The 18980-nt window shown below is 53.7% G+C and overlaps 2 protein-coding genes across 6 annotated transcripts; one reads left to right on the top strand and one right to left on the bottom strand.

Moving 5' to 3' along the window:
* Positions 1-4558: 4558 nt before the first annotated feature.
* HSD17B10 (hydroxysteroid 17-beta dehydrogenase 10) lies at positions 4559-7164 on the top strand. Its single transcript, XM_027841176.1, has 6 exons — positions 4559-4646; positions 5054-5218; positions 5396-5560; positions 5810-5938; positions 6035-6143; positions 6820-7164. Exons 1-6 carry the CDS (start codon positions 4614-4616, stop codon positions 7008-7010), a joined length of 792 nt encoding a protein of 263 aa, XP_027696977.1. The 5' UTR covers positions 4559-4613; the 3' UTR covers positions 7011-7164.
* Positions 7165-7232: 68 nt separating this feature from the next.
* RIBC1 (RIB43A domain with coiled-coils 1) lies at positions 7233-12477 on the bottom strand. Of its 5 annotated transcripts, none has more exons than XM_027841171.1 (7): positions 12288-12477; positions 10022-10150; positions 9472-9644; positions 9053-9394; positions 8169-8287; positions 7414-7808; positions 7233-7346 (listed from the first exon to the last, which is right to left on the bottom strand). In XM_027841171.1, exons 1-7 carry the CDS (start codon positions 12419-12421, stop codon positions 7265-7267), a joined length of 1374 nt encoding a protein of 457 aa, XP_027696972.1. In that variant the 5' UTR covers positions 12422-12477; the 3' UTR covers positions 7233-7264. The 5 variants fall into 5 exon arrangements, with proteins under 5 accessions (XP_027696972.1, XP_027696976.1, XP_027696974.1 ...); XM_027841175.1 differs by having other exon boundaries at positions 9472-9553; positions 12288-12370; XM_027841173.1 differs by lacking the exon at positions 12288-12477 and adding an exon at positions 10924-11149 and having other exon boundaries at positions 9472-9553.
* Between the last annotated feature and the right edge of the window lie 6503 nt (positions 12478-18980).

The following is an 18980-nucleotide window of genomic DNA, read 5'->3' as shown; positions in this document are numbered from 1 at the left end:
GAGAGAGAGAGAGAGAGAGAGAGAGAGAGAGAGAGAGAGAGAGAAACTGCTGGGGCCTAACAGAGAAGGAAAAGTAGTGGTCCAAAAAAACCCCAACCCCCAAGTCAACAACTATCCTGCTAGAATCAGGGTTACATGGAGCCTCCCAGTCCATTTTTGGCATATTTTAATTTCTACAGATTGTCTTCGAATGTTTGAAAGAATTCACTTGCAAAGCCATCTGGTCCTATAATTTGTTTCTTTGGAAGCTCACTTATGACTTGTTTTTTTTTTTTTTTTTTTTTTTACCGGGACTGGGTTATTTAGATTTTCTATTTCTTGTTCTGTTAATCAGAGTATTTTATATTTTTATAAATATTCATCTATTTAATTTAGATAGATTTATTGGCATATGATTGGGGGAAATAGTTTTTAATAACTTCCTTCATTTCTTCACTTGTTTTGAATTCACTTTTTTTCATTTTTTATACTAATTCGGTTTTCTCTTTTTGTAAACAAGTTAGCTAAATGGTTTATGTCTTGCACTTTTATTCAGAAAACTAGCTAACAGTTTCATTTATAAGTTTTTTCTTTCAACTTGGCTAATCTCTTCTTTGATTTTCAACATTTGTATTTTTGAGTTTAATATTTTTTAAAAAATGTGTTGGTTTTCTAGTTGGTTTGTTTTTGGTTGCATGCTCCATTTGATGATCTCCGTGTTCTCTCTTTTGTTGATGAAAATGTTTACAGATATAAGTTTTCCCTCTTTAGAATTCTTTCATTGAGACACACAGAATTTGATATGTTGTCTCCCTGTTATTACCTTTAATGAAATTACCTATTGTTTCTCTGATTTGTTTTTTGACCTGTTCATTCTATGGGATTAAATCATTTAGTCTCCAAGTAATGTTTTATTCTTTATTCACTAGCCCTTCATTGAATACAATTTTTATTGTGTTACAATCCATAAAAGTTGTGTTTACTATTTCTACTTTTTTGCATTTGTGAGATTCTTATGCCCTAATATATGGTCAGTTTTTGTAAAGAGACTGTGCACAGTTGTGAAACATTTATATTTTTTTCTGTATTCATTGAGCAATCACCAGAAGTCTATCATTTTTAACTTTTCTAAAGATCTATGTAGGTTGTTCCTTTCTGGTTTATTTTTGGTTAGATTTGTCTGGGTCTGAAAGGGATACATTGAGATCCCCCACTATTATAGTTTTTATTGTTTTTCAAAATTTTATATTATATATGTTTTATTATCAACATAATAGACTACATTAATAACAACAAAAATCACATTAATATGTACATGAAAAGCTTTTGACAAGATATGACCAAAAAATGTAGAAAACATAGGAATAATTGGATCTTTTCTTAATGTGATAAGTAGCATTTATCTAAAACCAAGAGCAAGCATTATCTGTAATAGAGTTAACTACAGGTCTTTCCAATAAGATCAGAGTAAAGCAAGGATGTTTATTATCACAATTACTATTTGATAGTGCTAGAAATAATAGCTCTATCAATAAGACATGAAAAGAATTGAAGGAATAAGAATAGACAAAGATGAAACAAAATTATTGCTATTTGCAGATGATATGATGGTTTTCTGAGAGAACCCTAGAGAATCAACTAAAAAAACTAGCTGAAACAATTGACAACTTCAGCAAAGTTGCAGGATAGAAAATAAACCCACAGAAGTCATCAGCATTTCTGCATATTACTACTGAAACCCAGCAGGGGGGAAGGGAATAAACACTTATATAGCACCTACTATGTGCTAGGCACTGTGATAAGCACTTTACAAGTGTCTCATTTGATCCTCACCCAATCTTGGGAGGTAAGTGCTATTATTATTATTATTCTCATTTTATAGTTGAGGAAACTGAGGAAAACAGAGACTCAGTGACTTGCCCAGTGTCAAAGGCTGGATTTCAACTCAGGTCTTTGTCACTCCAGGGCAAGCACTCTATGTATGGCGGCAGCACTAGCTGCCTAGCAGGAAGAGATAGAGAAATTCCATTTAAAATAACTCCAGACTCTATAAAATACTTGGGGGTCTAACTTCCAAGACAGACACACAAGAACTATATGAACATAATTACAAAGCACTCTTCATACAAATAAAGACAGATCTAACTAATTGGAGAAATATTCATTGTTAATTGTTCATGGGTACTCTAAGCCAGTAAAATAAAAATGACAATAATTCCAAATTAATTTACTCAGTGCCATACCAATTAAGCTACCCAAGGATGACTTTCTAGAACTAGAAAAAAATGATAAAATTCATCCGGAAGAATAAAAAGTCAAAAGTCTCAAGGGAATCAATGGGTTCATGACTTAGACATAAAGAGTGACAATCAAAAAAAACAAATGAGAGGAGCAAAGACAGATCAGATGTATGGTTGGACAAGAGTATGTAATCAAGCACGGGATAGAGAGGATCACAGAAGGTAAAATGAACAATTTTGATTATATAAAATTAAAAAGGTTTTGCACAAACAAAATCAATGTAGCTAGAATTATAAGACAAGTAAGGGGGTATGGAATCTTTGCCGCAAGTTTCTCTGATAAAGGTCATATTTCTAAGAAACGTAGGGAAGTGATCTAAATGAATAAGAATAAAAGCCATTTCCTAATTGATGAGTGGTCAAAAGATATGAACAGGCAGTTTTCTGAGGAAGAAATCCAAGCTATCAATAGCCATACAAAAAAAAAAAAATGCTGTAAATCACTAATAATTAGAAATCATTTATACAACAGCATTTTAAAGGCAAACAACTTCGCAAGACTAAGAAAGTCGGAGTCCAGTCCCAATGAGCAGCCACTGCCTCTGATAAAGGAGACGCGGCCTCCAGGGGCAGATTGAGACGGATGGGGGGGGGGGGTGATCATTGTGGGCATTTATTTTGCTTGATCCTATCTTGTTTTTGTTTATTTTTTCAGTGGGAGTGAGGTAGTTAAAGAGGGAGAGAAATCAAACCTGGAAATAAAATTAAGTTGCGTTTGTGTCCACAGAAACATGTATGTTCTGGTATAGCCCCATGTCCCCAGATGTCTCCAGCTTTCTGCATCTTAACCTCCAGGGGAAGAAAGAACAAGCCCAACCCTAATTGCTTTGCTGCGTCTTGGCTCTTTGGGATTTCTGATTTGTTGCAGCTTTGATCGTTGTTCTCAAGTCTTTCAAAGTTGGTTTTTGTAAAGTATTCTAATTATATCTATTGTTCTCCTCACTTTGCTCTTGGACTCTGCACAAAGCATCTTAATAATGCTTGGCTTGATGATCGAGCTTTAAGGTGCGCACTAAGCGTTTTACGAACGTCTCATCGGATCCTCACAACAATCTTGGGAACTAGGTGCTACCAACTCCATTTCACAGATAAGAAAACGGAAACATCAAAGTGGTTAAGTGACTGGCCCAGGGTCACACAGCTAGGAAGCGTCGGAGCTAGCACTGGAACTCAGCTCTTTCTGGCTGCAGGTCACACACGCTGTCGTCCGCATTCACTCGTTCCCTCTAAAATTGTCCCTCTCGTTATCTTAGTCTAAGGGCACAGTGATCATTCATTGTATTCACACACTAGTTTATTCAGCCATTCCCCAAATCTAGCGCCCTGGCAGCTTTCACTTCTCCCTTGGCACACAAAGCACCTTTCTCTTCGCTCTCTTTGGCATTGCGGGGTCCCCGGGGTGTGGGGGGGGGGGGGGGGGGGCGGCCATCCGGAATGTTCTGGCCATCCCAGCTCCCAGCTCCGCCACCAGTGCCCGGCCCCTTAAGAATCTGGCATTTGCTGTTTTGGTCTTTGTCCACCTCCCGGTTGTTCACACGTGCACTTCTCTCTCTATATGTTCATCAAACAAACTTGCTGCAGAATGTTTCCCCAAGGCGTTTGTTACCCACTCTAACTTGGGGCACAAGAGGGACAGTTAGGGCTCGAGAAGATCTGGCCACGGAAAAATCTGGGCATCTATTAAAGGAGCGGAAGTTTCTGGCGGGGGATCCGGCTTTCTTTGGGTGGGGTCGTTGCTCCCCGGCTCTCTCCCCCCCATCCCTGGCTGGAAGTCCTGGCCAGGTGAGGCAGGGATGACCAGGAGTGCCCTGGGCAAAGGTTGGGGGAGCTGGGGGACGGGAGAGGGAGGAGGGGCGGAGCGGGCCCAATCAGTGATCTTCGTCCGCGTTTTTCTCCATTCCGCACCTAGGCAGAAAGGCCGTGGCGGCCGCACCCGGGTTTGGACCAATCAGCGACGGGTTCTGTGACACTCCCCTTCCCACTGGCCTCCGCGACTTCCTTGGGCGGGAGGAGGACCACGGGAAGAGGTCATAGTCTTCCCCTTCCCCTCTAGATCTGGACCAATCAGCAGCGGCTCCGTTGGCCTTTGCCTCGCCCATTGGCTTCCGCGACTTCCTTGGGCGGGAGGAAGGCCACAGGGAGGGGCCGTCGCCTTCCTCCATTGCGCGCGACCCCCCCACCCCCCGGATCTGGCCAAATCAGCGGTGGCCTCCGTGGCCCTTCCCTCTTCTCTCCCCGCCCTGGGTCTGGCCCAATCAACGGCGGGCCCTCAGCCCCTACTCCCGCCCATTGCTTGCCTTGCCCCTGAGCGCGGAGGGCAGCACGGACTGAGCCATGGCGGCGTCGCGAGGCATCAGGAACCTGCAGGTAACCGTGGTCGCCTCGTGCCCTCGTGCCCTCAGGCCGGTTGCCCTAGAGGAAGGGCAGAGGAGCCCCCCCCCCCCCAGTTAAAGATCTCCAGGCCCGATCTAGTCCGGGGCGTGTGGCTTACGGTGCAGCCGCCGCGCCGTTGGCCCGGTCACCTGGTGACCCTGCTTAGCCTCAGTTTCCCTTGGGTAAGCCGGGAGCTCTGCGGTTCTGTGCGATCGCAGCCTTTTCCGCTGCCTCCTCCCCTTCCTCTGCCCCTCCGCAGCCAGGGATGGGGGGAGGGGGTAGCTCCCCAGCGCAGCTCCTTAAATCACCAGGCTCTTCGCAGATCGCGGCCTCCCTCCCCACACCCTCGAGGCAGAAGCCCGGGGAGGGCCTGGGTATGTCTCACTGAGCGATTCCTGCAGGGCATGGTCGGCGTGGTGACAGGAGGGGCGTCAGGCTTGGGACAGGCCACCGTCCGAAGACTGGTCAAGTTCGGGGCCCGGGCCGTCATCATGGACTTGCCCCAGTCCTCCGGGGAAGCCCTGGCAAAGGAGCTGGGGGCTTCTTGTACCTTCGCCCCCACCGACGTATGTCTGCATCTGCCCCCCCCCCCCAGGTGGGAGGGTGGGCAGGGGGGCTTCCCAGCTGATGGTGGTTGGGAGCGATTCAGGAGGCCTGGCCTTTCCTACCAGAAATCCCGGAGGCGAGCCTGCTCTGCCCTGGGCAACTAGCTGATGCTTCCCCTCCCTCTTCTCCCCGGCCAGGTCACCTCTGAAGCAGATGTACAGGGGGCCCTGACTTTGGCCAGGCAGAAATTTGGCCGGGTGGACATTGCCGTTAACTGTGCTGGCGTAGCTGTGGCCGCCAAGACTTACAACTTCAAGAACAGTCAAGCGCACTCCCTGGAGGCCTTCCAGAAGGTGATCCAGGTATGTCTGAGCCAGCCCCGGGGGAGGGGGCGGGGCGGGGCCTGAGCCCTGACCTCCAGATCCCAGTTCTCCACCCCCTGGCTCTCCTGCTGCTCTGCCTTCTGGGAGAGTTAGGATCCTGGGGCCCACAAATGCAGCCAAGCCCCTCATCTGACCGAGGGCCAAACCGAAGCCAAGGCTCCTGAACTACCCGGGTCGTCTGAGCCCAAAGATACCACCACTGAATTCTTCCTCCCTGCTTCCCCCCAGGTAAACCTAATTGGCACCTTCAATGTGATCCGACTCGCTGCTGGGGAGATGGGCAAGAATGAGCCCGATGAGGGTGGACACCGGGGTGTTATCATCAACACAGCCAGTGTGGCTGCTTTCGAGGGCCAGGTATGCCAGCCACTCCCATTTTCCAGCATGATGAGCCTGGGGGCCCAGGCCTCCTTCCTTGGTCACAGCTGACTCACTTTCACACCTTGTTCCCAGGTTGGCCAAATTGCATATTCTGCGTCCAAGGGGGGCATTGTGGGGATGACCCTGCCTGCAGCCCGGGACCTAGCCCCCATGGGGATCCGGGTGGTCACCATTGCTCCAGGTAAGGCTCTGGTATCTCCCCAAGGTCCCTTTCAACCCTGCTGCTGGCCCCAGGATGAGCCAACTCTAAACCTGTCTCAGAGAACTGGAAAGGAGAATGTACCCTAAAGAGGTCATCAACCCCTATTTGACGGAGGGGGAAACTGAGGATCAGGGAAAGGGAGGGACTTGGCCAAAGTCAGAACTCATGGGACAGAGGCTAGCTGGGCCTCAAACATGGGTCATCCAGTTTGGAAACCCACTTGTCTTAGAATACTGCAGCTAGGTGACGCTGCAGTGGATAGAGAGCTGGGCTTGGAGTTAGGAAGACCCAAGCTCAAATGCAGCCTCAGACAACTCTTTTTTTTTTTTTTTGTTTTGTTTTGTTTTGTTTTGTTTTGTTAGGCAATCGTGGTTAAGTGACTTGCCTAAGGTCACACAGCTAGTACGTGTCAAGTGTTTGGTCTGAGGTCGGCTTTGAACTCAGGTTCTCCTGACTTCAGGGCTGGTGCTCTATCCACTGCGCCACCTAGCTGCCCCTTCAGACAACTCTCAAGCATGCAAGTCACTGAACCTCTGTCTGCCTCTGTTTCCTCAGCTATAAAATGAGGATAATAATAGCACCCACCTCTCTTCCAGGATCAAATGAGGTTCCCTTTGTAAAGTGCACTCGATAAATGGTGGCTATTATTTTCCAGGCCTGTTTGAGACACCCCTCCTGTTGGGACTCCCTGAAAAGGTCCGCTCCTTCCTTGCCCGTCAAGTGCCCTTCCCTAGCCGCCTGGGAGATCCAGCAGAATATGCCCACCTTGTGCAGACGGTGGTAGAAAACCCCCTGCTCAATGGCGAGGTCATCCGTCTGGATGGAGGTATCCGCATGCAGCCCTGAAGCTGGAAGCCTAGGCTTTGGGCGCCTGCCCTGGCCTCCCTCTGGCAGCAGGAGCACCAGGGCCTCTGCCTTCTATGCCTTAACCTCCGGTGCCTAATAAAGGTCATTTCTCTGGGCTCTGTGGGACAGCAGGGCTGAAGCGGAGCACGTGTTAGTGACACGGTGTGGCTACCCAGAGTCACTTTATTTCCCCACAGAAGCTCAGCTCCCCCACCCTCGCCCAGGGCCCAAGCACCAGGGTGAGGCCTCCCACCTCAGCGGCTGCTGGTGTTGAACTGGAGGTGGAAGTGGGCCGTGGGCTCATTGGTGTACACCACTTTGTCCAGGTAGTCCTTCCTGAAAGGCAAAGTCGGTGTCGGCTCCCACCCCACCCCTGGGCCCAGCCGCCTCCTCCCTCACTCACCGTGCCCGCTGCTCTCGGGCCAGCTGCTTGTTGTACGCGTCTAGGTCCCGCCACAGCTTCTGTGCTTGCGCCTGCTGCTCACGTTCCAGCTGGCAAGCAGCCCGAGCAGCCAGCTGGTCCTGGAGGGCCCACTCGGCTTCCAGGCGCCACTCAGCCTGCAGCCGGCGCCGGGCCTCGAGGCGCTGGGCCACCTGTTCCTTATGGATGGCGGCTATTTGCTCAGGGGTCATGCCCTTCCAGCGCTCCAGGACCACCCAATGTGGGACCAAGGGGTTCGAGGAGACAGAAGGGTTCTCGGTCAGCATGTCACTGGTCAGGTGGTTGCAGATCTCAGTGAGGTTGTCACCCTGCTCCCTCTGGCGGGCCAGACATCGCTGTGCCTCCACCTCTATGGCCTGGGTAGGGGAAGGGAGGCAGCTCAGGGTTAGGGTCTGCCCTAACCATTGCCCCAAGGGAGCTACTGAGGCCCAGAGAGTGGAAGGGGTTTCCCCAAAGTGACCTAGGGTGGACTGCAGCCCCAGAACTGGCATCCTCACCCAGACCCCCCCCTCAAAGCCAGGGAGCCCCCTTTTCCCTAGACTGAGGCCCCTTTGCAGTGTGGTATGTGGAGGCCTCCTGCAGTGGGGTCTGCCCATCTGCTGGGCCAGAGCGGCATCAGGCTAGGGGCAGGGAGGGAGAGGAGTCAGTCTGTGCTCCCAGGCACGGTTTCTGAAAATTTGGATTCGGTGTGCAGGTGGGGTGGGGAGCCGTGGCACCTGAGCCCTGTTGTGATTAGCCACGGCCACGGCCATGGCTTTACGGCAGGCAGCTTCCAGATCCTCCAGGTGAGCGGCTCGAAGGTCCATCTCTCTCCGCTTCTGGTCCCCCAGAACCTCTGTGAGGAGGGAGGGAGGAATCTGCCAGTCACCTGGGGACTGGGGCAGCTGACGAACAGGGCCCTGGCTTCGGCACCGGGGGCACAGAGATGAAAAACACCACCAAGCCTCGCCTGTAGCGAGGCCCCATCAGCGGAGGGCTCCTAGTGAAGATTCTCCTATATTTTTAGTTGAGGAAATTGAGGCAGACAGAAGTGAAGTGACTTGGCCATTAAGTGTCTGAGGCTGGATTTGAACACTGGGCCTAATTCCAGGCCCAGCATTCCATGCGCTGTGGTGCCCCCTAGCGGCCACATAGGCTCACTTGAGCCTAAGGACAGCTAGGTAAGCTGAGGGCCAAAGAGGGGTGAACTAGCTTGTGGCTGTGGCCCACTCTGTGTCTTCCCTGAACGGAATCCTGGAGAGCCCTAATTCTGATATTTCGTAGCCATGTGACCTTGGATGAGTTAGCTGGCATCTCCCAGCCTCAGTGTGACTTTCTACCAAATGGGCATGATGCTAACTACGAGGGTTGAGCACTGTATTGAGAGGCAGGGCCCCAGGAGCTAGCACAGCTAGCTGGCAGTGCCTTGCCAAGGTTACCCGGGCAGAGCTGGGATTTGTGCTGGCCGCTCTGGGAGCGTTTTTTCCTACCACACATCCCAAGTTGGTGAAGAGAAAGAAGGAAAGGCCCTTCCCCATCTATGCTCCCATCTCCCCGCAGATGGAAGGGGGCTGCACCCCCTTAGATTGGCTGTCCACCGCGGCCTGCCCGCTGCTCTCACCCGAGTACTTCTCATCCCTCCTAGCCTGACGTTGCTCCTGCTGACAGCTCAATTCACGACGGGCCTGTTCTCGTTGCAGGCACTGGCGGGTAGCTTGGCCCAAGTGTTCCCCAGCAAAGAGCTGCACGCTGGAGGGCCCACAGTGGGGGTCCAGGTCACCCGCTCGCAGTGGCTTCTCCTTCCGTGGTCTTGCTGGGTCGGACAGGTCAAAGTCTCGGCGGTCCTGGGGCCGCTGCTCCCACTCGCGAAAGGCCTGTACTTGCTGGGCTACCCGCCGGGCACGTTGCAACTCCTCCTTCTCCAGCAGCTGGGCCACCAGGTCACACTGGACCCGGCTGGCATCTGGAAGGGGAGGATTACTGGTGGTTATGGGGACCAGGGCCCAGACCCTTCCCGTGCGCCCTCTCTGGGGCTCTTACCAAAGGCTGCCTCACGAGCCCGCTCAGCATCTTCTCGCCTTTTCTGCTCCTGCACCAGGCTCTTCAGGGCTTCCACATCCACCTGCCACAGATCATGGGATGGTCCCACCCCACGGTCCCCACCACTCTGAACTGCTTGCTGGGACTTGGATGGGTCCTGTCCCACCCTCCACCTGCTAAGATGAAGTGGGTCGAGTCAATTCTTTCCCTCCAGGGAGCTTTGGGCCTTGGACAGAAAGGGAGAAAGGGCAAAGAGGCGCTAAGAAATGGAAGCCCAGCTTCTACCACCTCGCTATGAGACGTTGGCCAAGTCACGCTCTCTAAGCCTCAGCTTCCATCTCTCCAAAATAAGGGGACTGAATTAGCTGCTGAACTGTTCTTGGGAGGTGGGGAGAGAGGGGGGAAGTGCCCTTGGGCCTGGGCCTCATCCTGGTCACATTTCTCTTTCTGGTCCTCTTCCCAGTGCTGGCCTTGGTCGTGTCCTTTCTGGTCTCATTCCTATTTCTGGGCTTCATCCTCTTCCTACTCCCAATACGGGGCCAGTTCTCACCCCAATGACTCTGTTCCGAACATCAAAGATTCGGCTCCGCCTCTGTTTCTCCTGGTTCCTTCGGGCTTCGGTGGCCCCAGCCTGCTTCTGCTCTGGCTGGATGTCCGCCTTATACATCCTGACTTGAGACTGAAAGAGACAAGGAGCACGTAGTGGCTGTTCTGTTCCGTCCCAGTAGCACATTCTCAAGCTAACCCTAATTGTGCTACTCGAGATTGTCCAGTCAGTTCAACAAAGAGTAAACACCTACGTGCTAGGCACAGAACAGATGAAACAGCCTCTGCCTTTTAGGAACTGGGATTCTTTCAGGGGGTCACAACTTTTACACTGGTAAGGAAATACCAAGTCATTTCAAGAGGGAGAGCACACTAAGAATGGGGATGAGGAGAAGCCCGGGGGTTTCTCTGCAGGGGGTCTGCCAGAGTAGGTTTGCACATAATTGGTGCCGCGTGGTCTCCGCCATCAGAACGGGCTTCCTTCAGGGCAGGCACTGATTTTGTCTTTCTCTGTATCCTCGGGGGTAGGCCCAGTGCCCCTAAGCTGTGCTTTGAAGGAAGGGGAGGTGGAATGGAGGCAGAGTTTGGGACTTCTTGGATTTGAGATGCCTGTGGTTGGCAATGACTTGGTGGCCATTAGGAGCGCAGGACTGAGCCCCGAAGCCAGAGGAAGATGTGACATGTAGACTGAGAGCAAGCAGTGGGCCCAGCATAGAGCCTTGGGGGGACCTGGATTTGGACGACGACCCCTGAGTCGAGTGGGAGGAGAAGGAATGAACCAAGGTAAGAAGGTGCCCAAGATGGGCAGCAGTGAGCTGAGGCTCGAGAAAATGCCCCTGAATTCAGGTGGGCTGACTTTGGATGGGGCAGTTTCATTTGAGTGGGGAAGCCAGAAGCCAGATTCACCTGGGGAGGGAGGAATCCTCTTGCCTCAGGCCGGCGGCGCCTGTCCTCAAGCGTACCTCTCAGATTTTCTGTATGTTCTTTCAAGGCTCAGTTTGGGAGGAAATTTCCGCCCGAATGTCCTTCCGCAACATTCTAAAAACGCTCTTAGTCCAGTGTCTGTTTTACAGAGAAGGCAGGAGGAATGAGCCCAAAGTAAGTCAGGAGGTGGTAGAGAGGACCGTGATCCAGTGGCTGCCTCCAAACCCAGTGCTCTTGCCTTGGATTTGGAGCCCGGGGGGGTGGGGGGGTGGGGTTGGGTTCAAATCCTGACTAGGTCTTTGACAGCTTTTGTGGTGTTGGGCAAGCCCTCGATGCCCTTGCCTAGCCAATGCCCCTCAGAGGGCCCTTTCAGCCCTAGGTTTAGCCTCCCGTGATCTGCTTGAAAGTGTCCCCATGATGGCATTGCGGTCAGAGGTTGAGACCCCTCAGAGACTGGAGTACAGGAAGGGGTCGTCTGGAATGAATTCACAGACTCAAGCATTCTTTAGGTCAAGGTGGCAAAGATTTATTGTTACGCTTTTCAGCAGGCAAGGATTCTTAAGGAACCTGTGAGAGACTGAGGATGGAACTAGAGTTTATATGGGAAAGGAATGCCAGGGACACTGATTGGGCAATCTAGAGGTCCAGGTGTCTTTGGGAGCTATGGATGGGAAAGTACAGGGAGGGAGATGACAGAGGTATGGATCTGTGGAGTCTGGCAGGAGGAAGAGTCCTTGGGGCGGCCAAGGACAAAACTCCTTGGGCTGGGCAAGGCACCCCTCTCCCTCTGTCTTGATGAGAGACTGCTCTGCAAGGAGGGAAAGCTTTCTCACAAGACGGGAACTTACTAAGGCATTGGGAGGCTTCCAGAGACATGATCTGAGGGCTGGGGCCTGAGCAGCCCAGCACTCCCTCACCCAGCTTTGTGTGGCTGCACCAGGGAGAGAGAGATAAGGGCCTTGCTGGGGCCCATGCATGAGTAACTGCTAGGCACGGTGTCCTTGGGCTGGGGAGTGGTTGTCAGAGACAGTGTTTCCGAGGCTAGGGAGAAATTGGGGTTCAAGCACAAGCACCCCATCCACGGAAGGCATGTTTGTGTGCAGAGTCTGGGGGGAAAGGGGCCACGGCTGGAAGTGGCCCCGTGGCTGGCGGGGAGGGGGGAACCACTTACCTCTCCTCTACTGTCCTCTGCCCCCCCAGGGCCGGCCTCGTTAGCCTTTGCCCATCCACACGTCCCCCGCTTTTTCTCGGGGCCCCCAGGCCAGCTCCCCTTCTCTCTTCCTCCGCCCCCCCCGCGTGTGCTCGCCCCCAGCCCACCCATCTGCCCTCCCCACCAACGCCCTCACCTCCCCGGTGGCCTTGCTCCGACACCAAGGAGGGCGTTCTTCCGAAGAAGCGTCTCTCTGTTGGCATGGCAACAAAAGACGGGCTGATGGCGCGTGCTTGCGCTCGGGCTGGAACCCGGGAGTCCGGAATCCATCCCGCCCCGCCCTTTCTGGCCTGCCCGTCTAAGCGCATGCGCGCCAAGAAGGCAAAGAGCGCCTTGAGTCGGCGTCAAGGGAGAAGGGCCGTCGGCTTGGGCCTGCTCACTTGCGCACGCGCAGGACGAGAGCTCGTCCTGGAGTCCGGGTGCCGGCGTCTCGCCGGTTCCCCACTTCCCAAAGGAGCACGCGCGGGGCTCCTCTCGCGCTGCTTTGTCGGCGCTCGCGATGGCCGGGCCGGGTTTGCGCGGGCTTCGCCGTCTCCGTCGCCCTTGGCGGTCGTGCGCTCTCCGGAGCTGCTCCCGATGGAGAGCTCCAAGGCCCGCGAGGCCCTTCCAGAGGCTCGCCGTCGTCACGGGACCCGACGGCTCAGGTAGGGCTTAGCACGAGACCACCCCTGCCCGGAGGCGCAGATGGTCCGGCCCTCCCCCCCCCCGCGGGCCCGGCCTAGGTGGTAAGGCCGCGGGAGGGGCCCCGCCTCCCTCCCCACCGCCCTGCCGGAGTTGTGCGCCTGCGCGCCGCGAGCTGCTAGGGGCCCGGAGCTGTCCTGGAGCGGCAGAGGAGGGGGGTCCGCTGCGGGAGCCCAGTAAGGGGGCGCGCACGTGGCTTTTGTTAAGAAAATGACTCGTGGGGTGCTCGCCGTCCCCGAGACTGAGCCTGGAGAGAGGGATGGGCCGGGGAGAAGGGCTGGCTCTCACCGGGAGGTGTCTGGGGGCCTTGACTCCCCATCCAAATCCCGCAGCCCCAGAAAGCGTCGCCTTGGCGTTTGGCTGTGCGGGAACGCGGGTAGGGATTCCCCCCTCGTCCCCTCCACGGACCCTCTCCCTGACCGGCTGCTCCTCTCCACCCTTGGGCTTCTTCGGAGCCACAGACTCCATCCATCGCGGGGCGCTTGGACCCTCGCCTCGATTGCCACGATGGCCCCGAGGCCACTGCCCCCCCCCTCCCCCAGCCTTACCTGGGACAGCAGGAAGTTGGGAGCTCGAGGTTTCACCTGCACCAGTGTCCCCAGCTCCACCGTGGAGCTCCTTGGAAAGCGAGATGGGGCCGGGAAGGAACTCGCTGGCCAGTTCGGGCCCCGTCTTCCGCCTTCCCAACAGATAATGAGTCAGAGGGGCTCCCCTTGAAGACCCGTAAGGAGGACCGATCCCCCACCTCGAACTGTTCGGGACATTGGCCTGACTTGAAGCCTCGTCGGAAAAGGCCGAGGAAGACCCCCGGTGCAACTGCGACCTGAAGAACGACGATGGCTGCTCGAGGCCAAGCTGGAGGATGACCGCAGTGTGAGTCGCTGGGGGCAGTGCCCAGCCGCTGTGCCATGGGCCTTGGTCAGCCGAAATAACTGGAACAACAGTGAGATGGAGAGCAGCCTGGCAGATTAACATGGACAAGATCGAAGCTGAGTAGAAAGAGAAGAGTCAGAGGAGAAGGGAAGAGATCAAATGAGGCTGGGCCTGCCCTGGCTAGATGAGCCCAGAGAGGAGAGAGGAACCCTTGGAATCAAGGTCCTTTGGGCCCCAAACATTGGAGGGTTCCAAGTCAGTTACCCATATCAGTGGACCTATTGTCTTCTCTGTAAATGCAGATGATTGAACTAAGTAATGTCTAAAAGTCCCTTCTATCTTATTCGTTCTCTCTCTCATTCTCTGTATCTGTCTCTTTAGAACACAGGGGTGTGTGCACATGCCTATACCCATACACCCCAAACACCTGAAAAATTAACCCTAAATATATGCCATATGTACAATATGCCACGTGTGTAGGCTAGACACTAAGGACTTGGGGAACTTAGAGGAGGAAGAAGTAATTGGGGGGGGGGGGGGAGCTAGGTAGTGCAGTGGATAGAGCACCGACCCTGAAGTCAGGAGGACCTGAGTTCAAGTCCGGTCTCAGACCAAACACTTGATACTTACTAGCTGTGGGACTGACCCTGGGCAAGTCACTTCAACCCAATTGCCTTAAAAAAAAAAAAAGTAATCGTGGGTTGGAGGTTGTGGGTGATAGGACGGAGAAACAACCTGAAGCTGGGGCTTTAAGGGCAGCTAGGATTGGGCAAAGCAGAGGGGCTGGGTGCCCCCTCCCCTGAAAGGCCCCACTTGCACCTCTGAAGTGCTGAAGGTGGAAAAAAATGGGCTGAGTCAGCTTCCTCACGAAGCCGAGCTAGGTGGGCCGATGGGCCACTGGGACAGGCTACCCTGGTAGGGAGGCCAAATGCATGGGATTAGTGGGGACTAAACTACCCTGTGGCAGCCTGGAGTTTGAGAAAAACAGGCTGAAAGAGGAGCAGGAAGGGGTTCCCATGTGGGAGTTGGCATGGAAGAACAGGAATGAGTAACTCATGTTACAGCTGAGGGAACTGAGGCAAACGGGTGAAGTGGTTTGCCCAAGGTGCAAGCCTAGCACTTTGTGCACTGTGGCACCCCCTAGGTGTTTCACTGGCTAAGAAGAGGCAAGCCAGGGGCACAGTGGATAGAGTTCCAGACTTGAAGTTAGGAGAACCTGAGTTCAAATCGGGCCTCAGACTCTTAACAATTACTAGCTGTGTGATCCTGAGCAAGTCACTTAACCCTGATTGCCTCACCAAAAAGCAAAAACAAAACAAAAAAAGAAGAGGCAAGCCAGGCTGGGCCCAAGGGACAGAAACTCCCCAAGCTGGGCCTGGAATACTGAGGGCCCATCGTGCTGTTAGAGAGGAGATGTTCAGAGACCTTCTGAGGTCCCATGTTGGACTCTTGCATGTCAGGGAGCCCTTCACACAAGATTCTCTCTTGGCTCTGCCCGTGTCCTCCTCCCCCAGCCTTGCCATCATCATCTCGAAGGGTTCTTTGTCAATTCTCCATCTCAGAATGGAGGTGGTCCCTGGCATCCATCTGGAGCTCATGCCATTCTGCCCTCTCACCCCTGTGGAGGGAGTGGCTCCCGGCAACTGTCCCAACATTTATGCCTGGGAAGCCATCGAGATCGATTATTGATTTGAGGACCTGAAGGGGAGGGCCCCTGGGCTGGGAGGCAGCTTCCTGCATACCTGCTTATGCCTGAGTAGGGCTGTGTTTCCCCATTCCCCCGTCCCATCCCTCTGCCACGACCAGTTCTTTTGAGGTACCTCCCCCCTTCAGAAGGTGGGAGACAGCCAGTGCCTTGTGGAGCCAGGCCAGGCAGGGTTCTAGGGCTTAGTGCTTTCTGGGAGGAGAAGCCAGGGCTTGGCCCAGCCCAGCTGCCTTGGTGGCACCAGAGAGGCCAGGCCTGCCTCACCTTTTGCCTCTGCCAGCTGGGCCTAGAGCTTGCAGGACACTTGGACCAAAATGATCAAGGAGGAGAGGAATGCTTTGAGCAGCAGAAATTGACTGGGTATATTTAGGGCAGAAACAGTACATTTTGGCCCCTGACCTGAAGAGTGTGACAAGTTCCAGGAGACATCAGGTGGTGTGGGAGGCACAGGCACCAGCTAGCCAGCTCAGAGTACTGTCTCCAAGGATCTCAAAGGCTTGCCGGTGGAAGAGGGGTCAGCCTGATTCTTCTTGGCCCCAGAGGGCCGGGTCAGGAGCTTTGGCCCAAGGATGAATCCAGCGGAGAGAGGGCCCAGACAGTGTCGACAGGCCTTCTGGAGAGGGCTTAAGCTGGGCTGGCCTTGAGAATTTGACAGCTTTGCCTCTTGGCTTTCTCTCTTCCATATTTCTAGCCCTGCCCCCCCCCAGTGCTTGAGGGGTCTCCACAGCAGGCCAAAAAGGCAGATCAGAAAGGAGCTTTGGTAGTCTGAGGGGAGAACAGGGCCCTCCAGAGTGAGCATGTTTCCAGGGCCTGTGGGGGGAAGAGGTCACTGGCTTCTTTTTGCTTTTAGGTTTTTTTTTTTCCTCTCCAGCAAGGGGACTGTCATCATCAAGGTTCGGCCTCACCGGATGCCCAGATGCCAACCCTGACAAGCAGTAGTGTGGACAGCAGGCCTGGAGCCAGGCACTCCAAGCTATAGACCAGGGCAAATTCTGGCCTTTGTGCTGAAGCCATCCCTGTGAGTGGGCCGTTCCTGTCTTGGCATGGGGTGGGAGGAGCCTGTGGCCTCCTGGAGGGTCACGTATACCCTGAAATAAAGTTGGAAATCCTTCTTCTAGATGGAACCCAATGCCAGTTTTCATTGATAAGCTGTCCAAAAATGAGAGGCAGTCCAAGGAGAGGGCCTGATGACCACTTGGAAGGAAAACAAAGTCCCATATAGACAGGGCTTGGACTCACTCTTAGTTCCCTTCATTGATCAGGGAGATTCTGAAACCATGATGGGAGGTAGTGCATCCTAGGCCCAAGTCTGCCCTGGGCTGCCTGACTTTGGCCTCCTGAACCCTGGGCCCCTCAGGGAAGGAACCCTGGGCTAGACTATAATCCAAGAAGGAAGAGACCTAGTGGCCTGGGATGGGGACTCAGAAGGTTCTAAGCCCCATCAGCCTGGAGTGAGGTAGATTGAGGAAGCTGCCTGGGGCCTGAAGGACAGAAGGGAGTCGCCTTCCCAGGACCTTGAAAGTTTCTCCTTGTGGATTTGGAGTTTGAAGGCCCACGACTGGCTCCCGATAGGAGCAGCACTAGGGTTGTGCCATATTGCTGTCGAAGGCCTTTTGCCCCTCTCTGAGGGCACAGCAAGTTAGGTGGGCCTAAGGCCTCCTCTGATGGGAGGCAGGAGCCAGGCCCATGGCTTTTCCTGCTAGGCTGAGGGCCCAGTGGTGGGATTCAGGAAATGAGATATGGGGCCTTCCTGTCTGGGACCTGCAGGGTTAAAAATCCCTCTCTGCCAAGTTCTTTGGAACCCATTGTCATGGGAACCAGTTTGGCAGCCTAGCCAGTGTTCAGAGCTAAGGTGGGGGTTGGAGAGCCTGCTTGGCAGGCTGGCGGGCGGGTGGATGGGCAGGCGGTGGGTGGCTTTGGGTTTCTTCTCTAGGAACCACAGGGCCTGTGAGCTGGAACTCTCTTCTGCTTTGCCCAGCTCTGCCCAGCCCTGCCCAGCCCAGGACTGCAGAACACAACATCGCTGCCAGGCCATAGTCACAACCTCAGTAAGGTTGGTAGTCCTTGGGCAGAATCTCAGAACATACCGGCTGACCAACAAATGGTCTTGGAGGCCTCTAGTCTGACTCCTTGGTTTCACTGAGCTTGGGGAAGGGACTGATCAAAATCGCACAGCAGTTAATGAGTGCGTCAGTGGCTGAGCTGAGCCTAGCCTGGTGCCCACACTCGACTCTTTCCTGGGGATTTCCTGCTTGTAGCTTGTTCCGTGCCATTGCATGGGCTGCCTTCTTGTCCTCTCTGCCTGCCAACCAGCAGCCTGGACCTTGTTATCCTTCACAGCTCCATCCTGGCTTGACCCTGTGCTCTATCCCCTAATCCCCTAGCAGCTTTCCCTGCTTTGGGCCAAAGTCACCCATCCATATTATTGTTATAGGGTGGAACCCACCCACAAGCCAGCAGCACTGCTGCCCCCCCCCCCCTTCTCTTCCCTCCCCTGTAGCTGGCCATGTGGGTGGGCAGGCAGGCAGGCTAGGATGCCAGGAGGGAGATTGACACGCCTGCACACAAGTGTGTGTGTGTGTCTGTCTGTCTGTGTCTGTGTGACTTGGCGTTGGGAGGGGAGGGGACTGCTTGGTTATTTGGACCTGGCCCTTCTCAAGCCGTGCTGGCCTTTGGTCCCCATATCACAGCAAGTCGCGCTCCTTATTCCTGGCTACCTGGACCTCTGGCAAATTTTCCTGACCCCTTTTCTTAGTGTCCCCCAACCACCAGCCCCTACCTAGAGTTCAGAGGAGGCTCCTCTGCTGGAGAGGACCTCAGAGGGCAAGTCCAACCCTCTCCTTGGACAAATGGGAAACTGAGGCCCTGAGTGAGGTTAAGAGAATTACCCAAGGTCACACAACTAGGAAGAGGTGGGATTTGAGCTCTGGTGTCTTTGGGGACCCTGTGCTGAGGAGGCACGTAGGCAAGTCTGTGCCCCTAATCCCAAGGAAGGAATCTGAGGTGGGGAAGTGGGGAAAAGATGGAAGGGGCTGACAGCTGCCATTGGCTTTACTCCCAACTGTTTGAGGACCTCCAGAGGGGCAGGAGAGAGAATAAGCATCTATGTATTATATAGCACCTACCATATGCCAGGCACTGTGCTAAAACACTTTCACAAATGTTATCTCCCTTGACCCTCACAACAACCATTAGAAATAGGTACTATTATTATCCTTATCTCAGAGCTGACAAAACTGAGGCAGGCAGAGGGTGATGTGACTTGCCTGAGGGCCCATAGTAAGTGTCTAAGGCTGGATTTGAACTCGGGTCCCCTGGCCTCAGGCCTAGCGCCAGAGCTGGAACAGGAGGGAAATGTAATTGCAGAGCTGATCACTTGGGAAGAGGTTCATTCCTCCAACACGTTGGATGGACATGACTTCAGCATCTATACTTGCTGGAGACCGGAATAAAACCAGGAAACACCCTCTGGCCTCCAAGAGCTTCCGTTCTCCAGCATATGCCAGCATGTGCCCATCCAGGGAGACAAAGCCCTCTAACCAATACATTACACAGAGCAGTGTGGCACCA

The sequence above is a fragment of the Vombatus ursinus genome, unplaced genomic scaffold, assembly GCF_900497805.2.
Source record: "Vombatus ursinus unplaced genomic scaffold, bare-nosed wombat genome assembly UNPS02014853.1, whole genome shotgun sequence".
NCBI classification, from domain to species: Eukaryota; Metazoa; Chordata; class Mammalia; order Diprotodontia; family Vombatidae; genus Vombatus; species Vombatus ursinus.
The sequence above is the reverse complement of the archived record's forward strand: the minus strand, read 5'-3'. Positions and strand labels throughout refer to the sequence as shown.